The sequence below is a fragment of the Rattus rattus genome, chromosome 3 (genome assembly GCF_011064425.1).
Source record: "Rattus rattus isolate New Zealand chromosome 3, Rrattus_CSIRO_v1, whole genome shotgun sequence".
Lineage (NCBI taxonomy): Eukaryota > Metazoa > Chordata > Mammalia > Rodentia > Muridae > Rattus > Rattus rattus.
In genome coordinates, this window is record NC_046156.1 from 40,848,823 (window position 1) to 40,864,539 (window position 15,717).

At 38.0% G+C, this 15,717-nt stretch overlaps 1 protein-coding gene across 1 annotated transcript in view; it reads right to left on the minus strand.

The window, feature by feature from the left end:
- Dpyd (dihydropyrimidine dehydrogenase) overlaps positions 1–15,717 on the minus strand; it is an 813,096-nt gene that overhangs the window by 496,784 nt on the left and 300,595 nt on the right. Inside the window, exon 11 of the mRNA XM_032896921.1 lies at positions 7,382–7,592. Within this exon, the coding sequence (XP_032752812.1) occupies positions 7,382–7,592 (211 nt within the window). The remainder of the gene's footprint in view (positions 1–7,381; positions 7,593–15,717) is intronic.

Genomic DNA, 15,717 nt, shown 5'->3' on the forward strand with positions numbered 1-15,717 from the left:
TTAAAATATGAATAACTAAAACTATGGTTGTTGGTTTTCTGACCCATCTTGAGCTCACAGGAAAATAACACTCTAGAATTCCTCCCAACTAAAAACAAAGAGAGAGAAAGAGAGAGAGAGAGAGAGAGAGAGAGAGAGAGAGAGAGAGAGAGAGAGAGAGAGAGAGAGAGAATATTTTAAAAAACCAACCAACTACAGAGTCTACTCTTTGCTAAGATCTCAGGCCCATCATTTTTGCCTGTGAATTTCTCGTTCTGACTGTCAGAATAAATACAGTTAAGCCATGACCTGCACCTTTTCTCACTGAGGAAGAGTGGGAATCGACGCCACACTTGAAGCTGGTATCCACAGAAAGCTTGACTTTCCTCACAAGGCTTCAAAGACCTTTCTGAGGGCCTTCTAATAGATCGATGAGTGATTTAAAAACCTTCCTTCTCCCTCCCCCACAAAACACTCCAATATGCAACTAATTGCAATTAATGCCATCAAGGGAGTTGGTTTCTAAGGGCTGCATTAAAGATTCAGAAAGATCTGGGCATTGTGCTTGTTATCTCTAGTTCCTGCTGAGATGAGCGGAAACCGTAGGCCTTGATGCTGTGTATAAACTCCTTCCCTCGGAGGTCAGCTTTTCTGGTTGCGTCCCTCTGTGCAGGGGATGCAAGCCCCTGCTCCCTGAGCTGTGCTAACTAGATAAGACTCTCGCCACATTTTGTGCTACCTTCCTTTCCAAGTTTGCATCTTTAAACTAACATCACCTCATTCTTTTCAGGAGTTTGATACCCTCGGAAGTGCTTCTCTGTTCCATCTCAAAAACAAGCATTCCCCATGGATTATGTAAACTAATACAATCGTTTTCAGTTGGAAAAAACCAAAGTGACTTAAAATGCTTTGTTCTTCAAATACCTAAGTTTTGAAAATACAAAATGGATATTTGTGCATCTCAGAATTTACATAAAGAAAATTTGTTCCAGTACTCAGAGGCAACTTCCTATTTGAAAATAAAATGTCTTAAAATGTTATAGACCACTAAAATCATGCAATCAATTTTTCCATGATAAAACCAACAAAATATATTAAATATTTCTCATTTTAAAAATCATAAATCTAAAAGCATCTGCTTTATGGAAGGTTGACAGAGGCTCTAAGATACTGATGACACTGATATTTAAATGCTTTTGTGTCTGGGCAAAGTTTATAATAAAGGTGTAATAAAACCTGATTTAATCATTAAAGTATTATTTTTTGTACAGTAAAAATCATATCTAATTTTATGAGATACTATAACTCTGTATATAGATGTTTCAGAGATATTATTTCATTTATTTTATAAAGTGATAATAGGCTGTAGATACCAATTCATCTTCCTTACACAAAGGGCCAGGAAGTTCAAAGAATCTTTTTAAGAGGAAGCAAGAAGAGATGGAGTCGTTTCCATGAGCAGTCTGGGTCTGGAGCGCATGTTTGAGCTAATACACTAGACAGGGTCTAACTAGTCTAATAATCATTGAATTATAATGAGTGCAATAATTTATGCCAACATGAAAAGATAACTTATTGTCAGAGAATAAAAGTATTGCTTACCTTTTCTCAGGAAAATAAGACAAATTAACTTGATTCTCAAAAAAAGAATTTTAATAAAATATATCCCTGGGTGGTTGGTTCAAGACAGATGCACAGGTATATTCGTGTGTATATGTAGGATACTAGTACATCAGCTATAATTGTAATTTCAAGAAACAAAGTAGCTCCTTGGAATTGTCATTGGAATTAGTATTACTATTGTATGAACAGGAAGAGCAGTGCATACATATCTCTTACGAGTGGACATTTAGGATGAATGAGGGCATGGGTGTTGACAGCTGGCAACAGAGGAAAAGGTGCAGAGGTCATGGCCCATGCCACAGTGATCTCCTTGTAAAGTATATCCAGAGAACTATAGAAATGTGTCTTCCTGCTTTCTGAAAATGTGTGGATAAGGCTGACTTTAGTGCCACAGTGGAAAAATGAAATATGACCTTGGTAAAGGGTTCTGTCTATAGATTAAAATCCACGGAAAACTTGGACACCTCACAATTGCCAGGTTGGTTGATGGGGGTGCGTCTGAAATATAAATACAAATTTACTTAAATTTGACACCTTGTAATTCTAACTTTTGTGTGCGTGAGTGCGTGTGTGTGTGTGTGTGTGTGCATGTGTGCGTGCGTGTGTGTGTCTCTGTGTGTGTGTGTGTGTGTGTGTGTGTGTGCACATTCATCTACTGTAAACAAATAAGTTTGTTTCAGATCTAGCCATTAGGAACATCATAGCAATGCACGTCTATCTATGGTTCTCTGATACAGACCTTTGCTGACACATATCCTAGAATGGGCTAATTGGATGCTGTGGTAGTTTTAGTTTCTCAGAAACTTCCATGTTGGTTTCCATAGTGACTCTACCAGTTTATATTTGCAGGAGCAGTATATAGGGTTCTTCTTTCCTAATATTCTAGCCAGCATCTGCTGTTTTATGTTTTCTTGATGGTAGCTATTTTGACTTGGGTGTGAAAGAATTTCAATATAGTTACAATTTGCATTTCTTTAATGGCTAAGCATATTGAACATTTGTTCTTAATTGTTCACTAATATTTTTCCTTTAGAGTGCTGTCTATTCAATTAACTTGCAATCCCTGGTCCTTGGAAAGGACAATAAGATAACAACGAGAAGGAGGAGGAAGCCAGTGACAGGCTTACAAATAACCAAGAGAAAAACACGGGGACTGGGGACTCAGAATGACATAAACGGTAACAGTCTGTTTATAGTTTTGTTTGCAAAGCACTTTCTTATTATTTCATTTTCTTTCTGACACTCCTCCTGCAAGGTAGGCAGAGAAGGTTTTATTACACTTGGTATTGTTGTTGTTTTGATAGATGAAGAGATGAACCTTAGGAAGGTTAAGTGACTTGGAGAAGAGCATTTCAAACAGAAATATTTAACATTGTCAAATGGAGAGAGCTAAACAAGGTGTGAACGAGTGTTCCTGTGTTTGCATGCTACTTACTGAGTCTATGCAAAATAAATGCCGAAAGAAGAAGGAAGGAAGAGTGACACGATAACCTAACATTTGGAGGAACAGTTACTGATGAATGCATTAAAATGTGTATCACATAAATGATAATCCTATGAGAGTCATACGCCAAATTGTAATGGAACAAGCTTTGAGGTAGAAAAAGGGAATCATTTTCTTCTCCAAACGCACACCTTTCTTTTAGTAAATTGATTTCAGTATATTAAGAATATGTATGTGGGAAAGTTTTCTGACCTTAAATTTATTATTATAAGAGTTCTAATACTCTTCCTGATCAAATTCTAATAAAATCCAATTTTCTTATCAAGCTGAAAGTGTTTTTCATGACTGTTAAATGGTATTGAAAACAGTAAATAGTAAAGAGACAAACACTCTGACTAGCTTAGCCAGCCATGACTTTACATGGCTTGGAGCATGGATATACTCCTAACAATGCAGTTGGCAACTTAGAATTCTCAGATGCTTAAACTATGTGCACACAAGCATTTAGCAACCAGCGTTGAGCTTAACTGTCTACCCAACTTTAAACAATAGACTGATGGTCTACTGTTTGGAAAACCTATGGTGATGCTTCATTTCCATTCAAGCATGTTCTAGAACATATCCAGGAACTAAAACAGACAATTATGACCAGGACTGGGTTTGGGTGCATATGTACCTTACAGAATCTTAGCCAATCAATCAAAACAGAAAACAAGCTATGCTATGCCCCTAAGGGCCCACTTTTCCTCCCCTTCTTATATCTTATAAATGGAAGCACAGCACAGACAACTATCAGAACCCTTAAGAACTTTCATATATATGTATATATATACATATATATATATATATATATATATATATATATATATATATATGCTAACTTACAGAGTAAGGTCTACACTGTAACTTACTCAGATTTAGGTTTCTTGCTACTTTTTGATCTCTGAGTGCCTTTATTCAATTCTGTAAATAAGATACCAATAATCTGGAAACTTCTACTCTTACACTGCCCACTGATACCAGGAATGAGGACAGGATGTTGTTGAACAGCAAAGCTATTCTGGATGCGACTCACTTGGAAACTAACACTTTGTCCATGTCCTATATGATTTATAAATATTATATTCTGTGTCATATCAGGATGAGGAAAATACATTCCAGTAAAGCAGCATGCTTTCCTTAGCTTCTCTAATGGACATGGTGGAAAAATCCATGTGAAGTATTGCAAGAAACAGACACAGGGAACAAAATGCACAGGTTCTGACAAACGCTCGAAATTCTAAAATTAAACATGTCAAATTATTCTTCTACTTCATAAACTCAAAACAAGGTACATAAATTGGATCTCTGAGTCTTAAGATGCATGTACATAAATGCAAACATACTTATAAAAAAAATTTGGTCTAGCAGTGCTTGCCTGAAATCTTGGCATTCATGAGTGTGAGCCTGAAGGACTCCAAGTTAAACACACCATCACTAACAGCAACAATAACATCACCATCATCACCATCACCATCATCATCACCACCATCATCACCACCACCATCACCATCATCACCACCATCAACATCACCACCGCCACCACCATCATCACCATCATCATCATCACCATCACCACCATCATCATCATCACCACCATCACCATCATCATCACCATCGCCACCACCATCATTATCATCACCATCACCATCATCACCACCATCAACATCACCACCACCACCATCATCATCATCATCATCACCATCATCATCATCATTATCAGCAGCAGCAGCAACAACAACAAGAACAACAACAAACAAACCCACTAAGAAAATAAGAAAATAATACACACATGTACACACACACACACACACACAACTATACCTTAAAATATCCAAGTTTAAAAATATCTATTTGCTGTTATGTAAGTCACAGCATATTCTATCTTGAATAGAAAATAATACTCTTAAAAATATTAGGCTGCCAGTTGTCAACTATAAATTATTTGAACATTGCAAGCTGGTACAACTATTCTGGACATTGGTCTGGAGGTTCCTCAGAAAATTGGACATAGTGCCACCTGAGGACCCAGCTACACCACTCCTGGGCATATACCCAAAAGATGCTCCAACATATAACAAGGACACATGCTCCACTATGTTCATAGCAGCCTTATTTATTATAATAGCCAGAAGCTGGAAAGAACCCAGATGCCCTTCAACAGAGGAATGGATATAAAAAATGTGGTACATTTACACAATGGAGTACTACTCAGCTATCAAAAACAATGACTTCATGAAATTCTTGGGCAAATGGATGGAACTAGAAAATATCATTTAGAGTGAGACAACCCAGTCACAAAAGAACACACTTAGTATGCACTCACTGATAAGGCGATATTAGCCTAAAAGTTCAGAATGCCAAATATACAATTTACAGAACATATGAAGCTCAAGAAGAAGGAAGACCAAAATGTGGATGCTTCATTCTTTCTTAGAAGGGGGAACAAAATATTCATGTGAGAAAATATAGGGACAAAGAGTGGAGCAGAGACTGAAGGAGAGGACATCCAGAGACTGCCCCACCTGGGCATCCAGCCCATATGCCGTCACCAAACCCAGTCACTACTGCTTATGCCAAGAAGTGCTTGCTGACAAGAGCCTGATATATCTGTCCCCTGAAAGAGCCTTATGATACAGATGATGGTTACAGCTAGCCATCAAACTGAGCATGGGGACCCCAGTGGAGGAGTTAAGAGAAAGGACTGAAGGAGCTGAAGGGGTTTGCAACCCCAAAGTAGGAACAACAATATCAACCAACCAGACTGCCAGAGCTCCCAGGAACTAAGTCACCAACAAAAAAGTATGCATGGGGCGGGGCATGGCTCCAGCTACATTTGTAGCACAGGATGGCATTGTCTGGCATCAATAGAAGTCCTTGGTTCTATTAAGGCTTGTTTCCACAGTGTTGGGTAAAGCCAGGGTGTTAAGGTGAGAGTGTGTGGGTAAAAGTGGGAGCGTCTTCATGGAAGCAGGGGTAAGGAGGAGGGTGGATTGGAAAGGGGGAAGAGGAAAACATTTGAAATATAAATAAACTATCCAAATAAAAAAGGAAAAATTCAAATAAAAATTATTTGAACATGAATAAATTCTTCTGATACATGAATTTTAAGAAGAATTGCTACTTAAACATCATTGGCATCTTACTGTTTTGCAGAGGACAGCATATACTAGATAAGTGAGCATAATTTACACATTCTTCCTGGTTCCTTTATAAACTCAGTGAATATACAAAGCCAATTGTCAACAGTGTCTACACTTGTACATACACACATCTGGATGGAAAGTGACAAATTTAGACTATCATCCAGCTATTTGAAAACATTTATCTTGATGACATTAAACATCTGGATGTTCCTAAATACCAAGATGTTGCATGTCCTGCAGAAAAAATGCCTTGAAGACTGCTGAATTTTTACCTATCTTCTGTTGCTTAGAAATGTGCATTTGCATGGCCGCTTCTTCTCTTCTCTCAGACACATGTATAATTTTCACTGGGATACAGTAGGCATCATAGGCAGTAGTGTCAGGTTTGGATTTTGTGTTATTATTGTTCATAGTGGATGTCTGAACAGCAGAAAGCCCTTTCATTTCCCTTTCAGAAAATAAAAGTGATAATTGTCGTCTCAACGGTGTGAATTGAAAGGTAAAGATTTGCAAAATGAAGGTGCCTTGGTATTTTAGCTTTCATTTCCAATGATACTGGAGTGGGAGGACTGTAACCCAAGGCAGTCTTTCAGTTGACGACTAGGAGGTTGAAGTGTTATATAGAGCATTACCTCTCCCATGGTATATCTAGGCATTTGATTCCTTAGCATATGCAGTTAGGCCAGTCAGGTGAAATGACAGGAGTTTGAACTTCTAAGGGATAATGTTGATGTCCCATGTTCAGGGAGATGGTTTGTCATGGGGTGTGTAATAAATACAGACTCTAAGTTTCTGCTTCTCAATGAATCTTAATTGTTCTGCATCATTTAAGACCGACTGTCCTGATTTTCAGCCATATCTTTTTATTCTAATCTAAATGAAGAAAGGCCCTTCTTTTATAGCAAACAAGGCAAATATTATAACATAAAATATGTGTTTTGGATGTTAACTTAAAATAAAAATTCACATTCTTTCCAATTCTTACCATATTAAATTAACTCCATACATTTGGTAGATTTCTAAGCCTTTTGCAATACATACAAGCAAAGAGACATTAACATTAAGATGGAAAAATGGATGAAAGCTAGGATATTAGAGTCATAAAACAACACCCATCACGTTATGCATGCTTCCCATGCGTGTGTCTTACCTTTGGGATCATCCAGGACAGATCCAAAGGCGCTAATAACCACATCAGCCTTCAAGCGCACTATCTGCTCTTCATCTTCGACCCAGTTTCCGGTTTCATCCTGCTCAGTTCGAACAAAGTGCATTCCTACAATCTTTCCATCTTTGACTATAACCTTCCGTGGGGAAAGGAAAGGCAAAAATTCACATTTCTCATCCTTAGCAAGCTCCATCTGAAATAAAAGAAATAAATAAAACTTGAGAAATGTTGACTATCCCACGTAGTAGTTGATTTTCAACTCGATTTTACATGGTAAGTGGTTACACTGTTTTAAAATTATGTGAAGTACTTGGGTTTTGGTTTTCCACCATAGAGGAGTTTCAGGCACTATCTGCTTGTTGGGATGGGGGCAGGGGGTGGGGAGTTGTATTGATTTTGAAATAGAACAAAGAAACTAGAAGTTCCCGCTGTGGAAACTGCTCTGTGGTAGGGTCCTTAGATAGCAGGTATGAGGCCCTAGGTTCAGTTTCCAGAATGACAAATAAAACAAAGGCTTTTCTCAAATCTTATTTATTAAATGGTCTATAGTTGGTGATGTGTGATGTGCTCATGTGTGGTAATCCGTGTTCCTCACACCCTTCCTTTTGCAGAATAAGTTCTCTTTGTAATTATGCTAAACATAAATATTTTTACTAACTAGCTGCATGTCACTGAGAGAAACCTCAATAAGATGGATGAGCTAATCTGTGGGAACAAATGACTAGAATAGGAGACAGGAAAAGAAAGCTAGAGAAGCTTGGAGAAACTGCGAGAAAATAATTCATTCTTCCTTTTATAACAGCACAGCCATGAGGATCATCAATGAAAAATCAGAGACACCAGCACAGACCTCTTGGTAATCCCCTTCTCATCTGTAATCCATCCTATCACTAAAGGGGAGTTGTGTAATTTATGCTTATATAAGTGGCCCATTCACAAAATAGGTTCATATTCCTTATCTTGTTAGCTTCTATCCTTTGTTTCAGACGATACCCTGGCCTTTGTCAATATGATAAGAACTCATGTGTTGAGTGTCTTACAGAAAACAAAATAGTAGAAAGTGTACCACTGCAGAGAACGTTCACCTTCCTGTGGAAGCCAGGTGGGCTCTTGGTGGAAACTTTACTGATTGATGAATAATTTCCGTCAGGCAAAGCATCTCTCTTTTTTTTTTCTTTTTTCTTTTTTCAGAGCTGGGGACCGAACCCAGGGCCTTGCGCTTGCTAGGCAGGTGCTCTACCACTGAGCTAAATCCCCAACCCCGGCAAAGCATCTCTTAAATGATCCAAATTATAAAATCTTTCTATGTAGGATATGGTTTTTGTTTCTCCGTTTGGCATAATGTAGCCCAGGCATTATGGCAGTTCAAGAATGAGGGGTGATACTTTTAATCATACTGACATGCTCGAGCAAATGGCATTGCCAAATGTTCATGGGTTGAATAAGTCAATGCAGCATGGTTATTTATACTTATCCTACCTTTGGGAAAGGCATTAGTAAAATACAGAACTGTGCTACTGGTATTGCAGAGTATGTCTGGTGGATTAACTTAGAACATACTTTGTCCTTTCCAGTATCACTGGTCTATTGACAGTTTGCATCTATTTCTATACACAGTCTCTTAGGGTAGCTAGAAAAGTTGCTGCTAAATGTGGAAAGAAGATTAGATATTTCTAGAAAACTTACAAACATACAAACAAACAAAAACAAAACCTTAAGATTTTCCTTAGCATCATTCTCTCATGGCTGACCCAGAGAACCCAAAATACATGTTAAGACTGCACACAAATAAACTATATTCTCATTCCTCCTAAAACTATATCATGTTCTCATTTCCAAATTGATCTATACATTGCAAAGTATGCATTGTGTCTTACCCAGCATGTGAGGAAACCAAGATCAAGGAAACTCCACCTCTCTGACCATATTTTTTGTAAACAGGGGAGAGAAATAAAAAATCAGAAATGTCCAAGTGAATTCTTTTAAGCTTTATCTCAGGATGAACCCCCTTTGTGTCTCAGTTTGACTGGTCCATAGTTGCTGTCATAGGCAGCCTCCCCAGTCAGGTCCTGCCATCATCCTCTGGGTTACAGCTCAACCCAGAAAGGTAGGAAGATGTCCAGGTGTTATTTCCTCACAATGAGATGTCATACCAGGACAAGGGAGTTCAGTGTAAGGCAACCAACACCCAAATGAAATAAAACAAATTTGTAGAAGCTAAAAGTGTACATTAGAGCGTGAGCATGTCTGTTTTATTTCAAGACCATACCAAGAAATAGTAATTTCACTTTCACATGACAACATGCCTTCTGTGTTCGCTCATGGGCTCTCATGTGTGAGTTCATATCCTACTCCATAATTTCTAATATAACAGTATTGATAATTTGCTGGAGATATTTATCTCCCTTGACCTCTGCTTTTCTGTGTCCAGAGGAATAGCACTATGAATACTTCAACCAGAGTATTCTGACTTCCTGTCTCAAATCTGTAGATGTGTGATTAGACTATGGGATGGTGCCCATAAATCACACCTCATTCAGCAGTTATTTTGCTAATAAATACAATTATTTACTATTATGCCACTTATATGCAAGGGGAGAATTGTCACTAGAAACCAAGAAAATATCTTCTGACCATATGTATTTATCAGGAAAGTCTTCATGTTGCTTGGGCAGAAAGATATTGAAATTGTCATTGGACTTGCTGTGTTAAGAAATAAGAAAATACTAGGACCATGAGAGAGATGATGGACATGTGAACTTACCCATCAGGTAAAATATCCTCTTAATGGTTTAGGAATATCACATATGGGGATCCTTTCACATTTAAAATTACATTTTTCTTCATTTTATTTTGTGTGAGTGTGCATTGCGGGTGAGTACACATGTGCTATGGCATGCATGTGCATGTGGAGGTCCAAAGAAAGCTGAGTTACTGCACTCTTTCCACCATGTGAGTCCCGAGGCTCTAATTCTCTGCATCAAGTCTGGCATCACATGTCTTTATCTGCCAAGCAATCTTCAAGCCTAATTTCAACTGTTATCAGGTACGCTTGATGATAATAAATGATGGTATCAGGTATTCTTTTCAATACTTTACCTATAACATTTCATCTTCCCACTGAATATAGTTTATGACAACTATATATTAATTATTACAGAACATTGCTTCAGACCAATCTTTTCTTTCTGTTAGGTTGCACCTCCAGGATAGGTAAATATGCCTATGCAATTATTTTATTTTTCTTCTTTTTACTTTATTTTTCCAACTTATTAATCAGATATTTTATGTATTTACATTTCAAATATTATCCCCTTTCCCAGTTTCCTCTCCACAACCCCCCTATCCCATCTCCCTCCCCCAGCTTCTATGAGAGTGCTTCCCCTTCCACCCACCCACACCCTTCTCATGGCCCTGGCATTCCCCTACACTGGGGAATGAGCCTTCACGGGTCCAAGAGTCTCTCCTCCTATTGACGCCAAAGAATGTCATCCTCTGCTACATATGTAGCTGGAGCCATGGGTCCCTCCATGTGTACTCTTTGGTTGGTGGTTTAGTGCCTGAGAGCTCTGTGGGGTCTGGTTGGCTGATACTGTTGTTCTTCCTATGGGATTACAAACCCCTTCAGCATCTCAAGATCTTTATCTAGCTTCTCCATTGGTGTCCCAGGGCTCAATCTAATGGTTGGCTGTGAGCCTCTGCCTCTGTATTTGTCAGGCTCTGGGAGAGCCTCTCATGAGAGAGCTATAACAGGCTCCTGTCAGCAAACTCTTCTTAGCATTCACAATTATGTATGGGTTTGGTGTCTGTACCTGGGATGGATCCCCAGGTGGGGCAGTCTCTGGATGGCTTTTCCTTCAGTCTCTGCTCTACACTTTGTCCCCATATTTCCTTTATACAGGAGCCTGAATTAAAAATTTGGAAATGAGTGGATGGCCCCATCCACCAATAGGGAGCCTTGCCTAACCACTGGATATGATCTCTACAGGTTCTCCCTCCCCTTTGTTGGTCATTTCAGCTAATCTCATCCATGTTGGGTCTTGGGAGCCTCTTGCTTTGCTGGCATCTGTGACTTGCTAGTGGCTACCCCCAGTTCCCTATACCCCACTGCTACACACCTCTGTTCAAATTCCTGACACTCTGTATATCATCTCTGTCTACTCCCATACCTGATCCTGTCCACCCTTTTCCATATCTCCCTCCTCTCTTCCTCCCAAGTTCCTCCCACCCTCTACCTCCTATGAGTATTTTGCTCCTCCTTCTAAGAAGGACTAAAGCATCCACATTTTGGGCTTCCCTCTTCTTGAGCTTGAAATGGTCTGTGGATTGTATCTTGGGTAAAATCCACTTATCAGTGAGTGCATACCATGTGTGTTCTTTTGTGACTGGGTTGCCTCTTTCTAGAAACACTTCAGGTTATAATCCTTCTACATCCATGCTATAAATATGTGTGTTTATTTCCCCCTTGGAGAATAGAGACATCATATGTTAAGCATGGCAGAGCTTACGTAGGTAATACTCTAATTTGGCCAACAGCAACTTTGGCATGATCTTCCTGTTTGTACACTACTCGATGTGTGAAATAGTCATACTGCATCAGCATGATTCCAGGGACTTGGGCCTGCTTCTGACAGTGAAGAACATTGTCAAATGTTCGTGAGTTGAACACAGGCACACCAAAAATGCTTAAGTTATTTATTCTGGTCTCTCTGAATTATTCTTAGAAACAGTAAAATTTAAAAAGTTTGCTATGTTGATCATACACAATTGAATAGAGAGGTAGGACTATTGTACACAGCTGAATGAAGAAGGCAGGGTTTTTGGTACCAAGGTGCATCAAGGGCACAGGTGTAGCTAATCTCAATAGGAACAGTCTTTATAGGGATGCAGTTCTCATTCCATAAATATCCAGGTTGGATGAGCTATGGTAGACATTTCTCTATACGGTATCAGCATCTACAGACCATGAAAGCACTGAAATTTTCTTTGAGGTCTACCCTGTGGGCAAGGCTTTCCATTTTCCGATGTGTCTGAGATTCTGGAGTCCTTGGCATGGCTGACTCAAGCCAACAACACACATTCACTTGAGACTTTACTCACTCTAGTCTTCCTCTGCTTCGCATGACCCTGCTTCCTGTTACTGACACTTGACAATACAAACATAACAGGAAATGACAGCCAGAGATCAGAAAGTTGGAGCGATAGAGAACTTCCTCAGACAAGAAGAGAGTCAAGACTCCCTGTCAAAAGAAATGAAGAATTGATTATACCACAAAAGTCAGGAACCAAGGAATAGGTTTGTGAACCCAGTCCCATAAAGAAATTAATAGAGACCTACAAAACCTAGATAAGGGCTAAAATAGGGACGAAGCAGGTTTCATAATATAGAATAAAGAAACAAGGCATAGGTTATCTCAAGTAGAAAAATAAAAGTTTTTAAATTTACATAACAAATAGTAAACTACTACATAAGCTCTTTAATTACAGAAAATATATTATTAAAATTTCTATCTTATATGTCAAAGAGTTATATTCAAATACTGAATGATGGATTATTTTAAACAAGCATACTTTCAGATGAACGCCAGCAAGTATGTTACATTCAAGAACATCAAGACAGGGCACCATTCTATTTCTGTTCAAAACAGACATAATATTTCTTTCAAGAATGAATGATACATGATTAAAACAGCCTGGAAGATATCCAAAGCAATAAAAATAAAAGCAGCTAGTTGTAGATTTTAGTGAATGGCTTTAAAATCCTCCCATTATAAGCAGATGGGTACAGAGAAGATAAACTAACTCGCCATAATTCTACCTTACTGAGTGGAAAAAAAAAACAAAGACAATAGTAATTCCTCTGTTCTGAGTTACCATCACAATAGGATGGATGTGATCAACCAATTGTTTAGCTATGTGTATATTCTTAATATCTTTTTGGTGTTCATAAAAACCAGCTTTCTAAGCTAAGTAGTTCATGAATGACAGTACTAGGTCTTCTTCATAGCTGTTAATGATCATTAATGATCAGTAAGTATGAAATCTGATATACAAGTATAGCTGCCATGGCATACTACCTATTTACTTTTTAAACAATGTTGTATTATTAGCTTTGTCATCATTGTACTCAAAAATTTTGAGAGAATGTTTTATGTGATGGAAGTCTTATTTTAACTCATCATTTTAGGTTTGTTCAATCCATGTTTGGTAGGTCCGATATAGAAGAACTTTTCAATTTACTGTGATCAAAAAGAAGACTAGAAGGAAGGAGTTAGAGAGAAAACTAAACAGTGACGCAGAGAGACAAAGTGGCCAAGGCAGAAGAAAAAAAATTCTCCAGGACCTCACCGCAGCCGTGTTTATCATTAGGCTAGACTCATCTGCAAATGTTCACAAAACCTCTTTAAATTGCAAACGCTTGCTACGGACCAAACATTTAACACATGAGTCAATGCGGGACATTTCATATTCAAGCAATCATGCTATTCTTGCGCAGGACATACAATAAACATGGAGACTTCTCTCATTCTTATATTCACCAATAATTACTCAGGGGAGATGATAGTAGGTAGCATCAATTTTCCACTGTTGAAGAATTAGGTTCAACAAGTCAGTTTGTCACCTTCTTTTCAGAAAGTGTTTGAAAAGTTAAAAAAAAATTGTGGGCTTTGATTTTCACTTCCATATTTAGGAAAGATATGTAGTTGAAACTGAGTAATATAAAAATAGTTCACTACAGCATGCAATAATGATAATCATTTTAATGATTAACTTTATGTAATGTGATGATTTGGTCTGATTAATATTACAGGCATCATACTACAGAAATTATGAAACAACTTAATTTACTATAATTAAAAGCATGATGTCAACTCATTTTTAGATTGCATATAGGCAGGGTAAGCATAGCTTATAAACCATAACGAGCAGAATCAAAACCAGCATATATTAAATTCTGGAATGACTTCTAATTATGCCGAAGTTTTACACGCAATATGAAGAAACAATATTCTTTATGGAAAGAAAGCTCTAAGATCAGTACAGTATATTTAACCATTTATCAATCTGATAGGAACACAGAGACCAGAACCAAGTGATTCGTAATCAAAATTGCTTAGCAATATTTCATGTCCCATGTTAATCTTGGAGAAGATCTTAGCTTATCACTGTTAAATATTGCAAATATTTATAGCTTCACAGTCCAAAGCATGCATAAATTTTACCCACTATTAAATAGCTCCTACTACACACTTGCTATTATTTGTCAAAGGTCATAAAATGATGCTTGTCTTACAAAAATCCCTCACAGTGTCAAGAAACCAGCAGCAGTGCTATGATCACGTGACAAATAATCCTCTACATTACCATATTTTAGTTGAATTTCTGAACCTTCTAATGTGTATTTTCTCATAAAAATCCAAATCTAGCAGGATGTCTTTTGAGTTAGCTTAGCAAAACCCCTAGCCCTCAATATATGACCCCATCCAAATATTATGTTTTTCCCCATTATCCACCATGCTCAAGCTAATATTGAATCACCCTAGCCCAGCATTAGAAAGAACACTGCTAGTTAGAAAGAACCAGGAAGATTGAGCCTTATTCTAGAAGACTCCACTTTTGAATATTTTAATTCACCTATCACACTTTGTCCTTCGACTTTATTCCTATTTGTCCTTGTTGTACTTGGAGTCGATGCTTCACTAAGGCATCACAGGGAACAGTGACTATCAAGACTGAGTTGTCCTTGAAACCTGAGCTGCTCACGCTCCTGTTAAACCTGGATGTTACAAGAAAGTGAATAGATGGGACATTTCGGAAACCTAACATTTTGTCTATCAATACACTTCATCAGATATGAACACAGGGAATTTGTCCAAATATGAGTTATGCTATACATGGGATAAATAGTAGAATTTTTTCAACTTGCAAATGACTCCTGATATCTGCCAATCTCCAACTAAATGCCTTGGCACGTGTTGCTTCTCTCTTTCTCATGCATACACATACACGTTCTTTGTTTTTGCATGTGTGTGTACACATCTGTTTCTCATATACACTACACAATATATTTACACTACTACTACTACTACTACTACTACTACTACTACTACTACACTACTACCACTACTAGATTTTTTTAAAAATTGACATTAAAGGACAGAGTAGAAAATATTGCTACTGTGGTTGGGGTTTAGCTCAGTGGTAGAGCACTTGCCTAGCAAGCGCAAGGCCCTGGGTTCGGTCCCCAGCTCTGAAAAAAAATAAAAAAAGAAAGAGAATATTGCTACTGGAGGTAATTTGCAGCTAGTCTTTAATAG